General features: G+C 43.3%; 1 protein-coding gene across 1 annotated transcript; it reads left to right on the top strand.

The window, feature by feature from the left end:
• Nucleotides 1-870: 870 nt before the first annotated feature.
• LOC124372362 lies at nt 871-1861 on the top strand (the record flags this gene model as incomplete). The annotated part of the gene is made up of 2 exons (XM_046830745.1): nt 871-1086; nt 1240-1861. Coding segments are annotated over exons 1-2 (838 nt in total), but the record flags the coding sequence as incomplete, so codon positions are not given.
• Nucleotides 1862-5146: the final 3285 nt, after the last annotated feature.

Genomic DNA, 5146 nt, shown 5'->3' with positions numbered 1-5146 from the left:
CTCACGACGACTCAGGCGGTTCGCTGTTTCCCAGAGTCCAACGCAGTCTTTAATAAGCCGTAACTTGTTGTTGACGACTGCCCGCCAATCGCTATTCCATTTGGCTTTCACTTTGCCCTTCACTACCGGAGTAATGTCGGAAGAAATCATCCGTGCGGTTGTAAGGCTGGAGTTGTAATGCTTCCTTAGCTCCTCTATCTGCCAGCTCGTTTCCGGATACTCCAATGTGTCCAGGTACCCAGACAAGGAAGACAGCAACACCTTCGGACTGAAGGGAAGACAAAGAGTGCCATATTTCGCGGATGATGATGTGTTTTGAAAACATGTCGCTGATGGCGTGTATACCACTAAGGGAGTCGCTGCAGATAACCAATTTTTTTAGTCATAGGAAACGTTATATTTATCGTCCTGGGTATGACGTTAAACTGCCCACACCCACCTAACCATTTCCTTAATTCCTACCCAATCCCCCTCCAGGGTCTATTAGTACCCGCTCTGTTCGACCGTTCCAGTGCATGGCTCGCTGGGAGTGCTTAAGCCGGCACTAGGTGCCCTATCTGGTGTCGGTGAGAGCTGATGTGAGCTTGTCTCTGCCGAGGCGTAAGTCATGTACTGGTTCAGAAAGCCAGCCACTTCGATGTCCTTGGTCAGGAAGTGTGTATTGAGCAGGAGTGTCGGAGCTCCTGCTGCAACGTGCGAGCCCAGGCCGTGCGAGTATACCCAGCCTGGTTAAACGAGTCAACACCGGGCCCCGGGGATCTGGGGTAGATTAACCTGGGCTCCCACGGGACCCAGTTTTATCGAGGGCGTGCCCGTTCCCGGTGTATCTCGGCCTGCACCCTTACACACGATGCGCTGGTTAAAATACTTATGGAAACTGAAACCACCCCAAAACTAGGGCGAAGCGTAGTAACTAGAGATCAAAGTGATCTAGAGAAGAAACGGCAGTTGTCTGACTCAGAATGTGAGCTCGATCAAAACAAGCAAAGAAAAATGGAAAAAGAACAAACCGACGATGAGATAAATATTCCTACTCCCTTATTTCTTGTGCTAAGTCATAAGGAAGATGGAAAGACTTTGACTAAGGTGAGCCCGTTCCTTATCCACAAATCTTTAGTAGCCTGTGGAGGGCAACCTAAATCTATAAGGAAGCTGAGGAATGGAAACTATCCTGATGGAGGCTGCAAATTGCATCCAATCCAAGAAGTTCCTTAAAATGACGAGTTTTTTTTTGACCAGGTAGCGATTACTGTCCAGCCTCATGCCTCTCTGAACTCTTCCAAGGGAATCGTTTTCTGTCGTGACCTTATGGACTGCAGTGAAGAGGAAATAAAGGTTGAGCTGCAGTGCGAGATGGTGACTGATGTGGTCAGGATTGTTCGGACCGAAAACGGGGTAAAGGTTCCTACCCCGGGTCTTATTTTAACCTTTGCAAAACCCCATCCGCCAGAAACCATCAAAGCCGGTTATATGTCTTTGTCTGTGCGGCCGTACTTTAAAAACCCCCAGCGGTGTTTCCGCTGTCAGAGGTTCGGGCACTCCAGTAAAGTGTGTTCGAACCCGGAGACATGTTCCCGCTGTGGTGATGAAGGACACCAAGAGGAGGGGTGCAAAAATGAGACGCGATGCATCAATTGCAAGGGAAAACATCCGGCATACTCAAGAGAGTGTAACATCTTTAAAGAAGAAAAAGAAATATTAAAAATTATGACTATCGAAAAGCTTTCATTTAACGAGGCGCGTAAAGAGTACAGGAGGAGGGTCGCCCCAACTCCAAAAAAAGGAGTTTCCTACTCTGAAGCTGTATCTGTCCCTGTTCAGGACTGCACAGTGTTCCTCATGTACAGTCTTGGAGGGTATGGTGCGTGCATTGACTGAGCAGGTGGCTGCTCTGGTTCAGCACCTCGCTGCAGGTGCTGGGGAAACAGTCTGTGGTCTTGCCCAGTAAATCTCCCCGAGACGTTCAGACCTCCTCTAAACCTAATGCACAGTCTTATGTTAAACCTTCACCAGGAGGTCTTACGTATAGAGATAAAGTTCAGCAAAATTTGAAACCTGCCTTAAGTTTAGAAGAGAGAAAGAAATTGTCAGAAAAGCTTAAGAAGAATATTCAAACTAAAGTCGATAAACAGGTCAAAAGTACCTGTTAGGAACCCTAACACGTCATCATCTAAGTCATCTCAACTGTCCATCAATGATGATGACACGACTGAGGATCCTTTGGAGCTCCGGACGGAGTTCCAAACGTTACGTGGAACTTTCCGCCCTGTCACAAAACAAAGAAAAAAAATCACTATGTAGTAAAGAAGTAAAATATTGCATGCATTATAATAATAAAATAAAAACATGCTTATTCAATGGATAAACAAAATATAGTATTGTGTTAAGTTTATCTATTCCGATTATTAATTGTTGTTAAACATTTATTAATTATATTATTAATTTTTATTTATGACAGCTGCCAAATTAGCCCCTTTACAGCTACCTTGGTAGCAGTAAAATTTGTTAAGTTTTTACAGTTTATTTAAATTAATGTTATGTACCTTGTCCTTATTTATGTTCTATTTATATTTTTAGCTCCTATATGGATTAAGACCTCTCTACAGTCTTTCCCTTGTTACATGTATTGTTATCTAGTTATAAGGTTATTTAAAATTATTTACTCACCTACTGGCCTTGATTCCTATTTATATTTTTTATTATAGAATGTAATCTATGTTTGCCTAATTGACACCACCAAATACGAGTAGGTGCCAATTTTCTCTTGAGGGCGATGATAACCGCTGCGTTTTTCGCCCCTTAAAAAAAAAAAAAAAAAAAAAAAAAAAAAAAAAAAACGTTATATTTAGGGCCTTTTGGATGGCTGTTAATTCGGCCGTGAAAATGGAAGAGTCGTTGGGGAGACGAAATCCGTATCGTCTTACCCCAGTGACGAAAGCACATCCAGTTCTACAACGTTCCTTTGACCCGTCAGTATAGACAACATCGCAAGGTGCGAGGCTGCCTAGTATTTGACGGAATTCTTGTTGGTAGACTGTTTCTGGAGTGGAGACTTTTTTAAAACCTAGAGAGATTTAAAATAATGTTTTGGCATTGAGACGCTCCAAGGTGGGGATATCACATTGATGAAACGATTTTAAACTGGTAATCGTTTAGGCCTATTTCATAAGCGTAGGATTTGGCCCTAACACCTAAGGGTGAAAGGAAGATTTGGTCTCGCTAGGAAAGAATTATAGAGTGGATTTCGCAGGACCGGTTCAAACGCAGGGTTTTCTGGCTTCCCTGAAAGAGCGTGAACATAGTTTAGGGGACAGTTGTTTGTCGTCTATGCGAAAGAGGGGGGTTCTCCCGTTTCTGCGAGAAGACTGTTAATAGGAGAAGATCGAAAAGCTCCAGTGGCCAGTCTTAAAGCAGAATTATGGACTGGGTCAAGCATTTTGAGAGCACTGGGTCTTGCGGACCCATATGCTTGACATCCATAATCTAGACAGGAACGGATGGTGGCTTTGTAGAACCTGAGCATGCATGTCCTGTCAGCCCCCCATTTTGTTCCGCTTAAAGCTCTCAGTATGTTCAAGCGCTTCACGCATCGATCTTTTTAGGTTCTTTCAGGTGAGGCACCCAAGTTAGCCGGGGTATCAAATGTAAGACCCAGGAATCTGATATTGTCACAAGTAGAGATTCTCTGACCCCAGCAAAGAGAGCGTTGGCTGCTCAACGGTACGCATTCTGGAGAAAAACGATGGCTTTTGTTTTAGGTGGCGAAAAAGAAAACCCCGTAACTCCGCACCACTGCTCAAGCCTGTTGATGGTAAGCTGTAAAGCTCTCTCCCCCACCGCTAGCCTCTTTGTAGAGATGTAAAATAGAGAAATCATCTACAAACAAAGAACAGCGCACAGGAGGGGGTAACGCAGGATGAGAGATGTTATTGATTGCAATGGCAAAAAGGGTACAGCTTAGAAACGCTACCTTGTGGAATACCATTTTCCAGCGTGAAATGAATCGGAAATGGGTTGTCCCAAAGTTTGACCCTGTATGGTTCTCTTTCCGACAAGAAGCCCTGTATGAAAGAAACCATGTGGCCCCCTACACCCCAAAGATATTAAAGCATTTAATTATCCCCCTTCTCCAAGCTTTGTCATAAGCCTTGGAAATGTCCGAAGAACTACCGCGATCAACTGTTTTCTTTCAATAAAGGAATTCAGGATTGCCGATTCCAAGGCAAGTAGATGGTCACTTGTAGACCGGCCTTGTCGGAATCCGCACTGGGAAGGTGAAAGAAGATTATTTTTCTCCAGAAACCAAACCAAGACGTCTGTTGACCATCCTTTCCAGTACTTTTGCAGAGACTGCTAGTAAGCGAAATTGGGTCTATAGCTTCTGGAGAAGTTCTATCTTGGCCCGGTTTTTGGAGAGCGATAATGTGTGAGCGACGCCAAGAATTAGGGAATGTGTGTTCTAAATATATTCTATTATATAATTTTAGAAGATCTTGTTTTCCATCCTCCGTCAGGTTCCGCAACATGGCATAATGTATGTTATCGGGACCTGGAAGCAGAATTTGATGTCGCCTTTAGTGATGAATCGAGTTCATCAATGGTAAAGGGAAGGTTTAAAGGAGAGTTGTTATTAATATATAAATTTAGAGCATGTCTTTCTGTATTTGTTTTGAAATTTTGAAACTCCCTATTGTAAGATGACGTTTTTGAAATTTCCGCAAAATGTGCAGGGTAAAGTTAACAATCCAAGCTCTCTGAAGGCATCTTTGCACGACTCTCTGAAATTCAATTTGTAAATAATTCTGATAGCTTTCTTTTGAGCTCTAAATACTCTTTCGAATTTGTATTTAGAACAGCTGCCCCACAATCTTAAGCCGTACGACAAATATGGATGTATCAGGCCAAAGTAGGCAGTTTTCAATACATCAATAGAACAGAATTTTGCAAAGGTTACGCAAAACATAAATGCCAGAAGCAACCTTGGAGCAGAGCAGATGGCTGTCAATGTGAAAGTCCCATGTCAGTCCTCGATCAAGGTACATTCCAAGGAACTTAACGGATTCGGCCTCTTCCAAGAGAACATCGTCCATCATTACTGCGGGACGATACTCCTGTTCTTGTCGATGCCGAAGGCAAAAATTTATTG

Source organism: Homalodisca vitripennis, unplaced genomic scaffold (assembly GCF_021130785.1).
Source record: "Homalodisca vitripennis isolate AUS2020 unplaced genomic scaffold, UT_GWSS_2.1 ScUCBcl_2983;HRSCAF=8200, whole genome shotgun sequence".
In the NCBI taxonomy this organism is placed as follows: domain Eukaryota; kingdom Metazoa; phylum Arthropoda; class Insecta; order Hemiptera; family Cicadellidae; genus Homalodisca; species Homalodisca vitripennis.
Note: the sequence above shows the minus strand (reverse complement) of the source record. Positions and strands in the feature narration are given on the sequence as shown.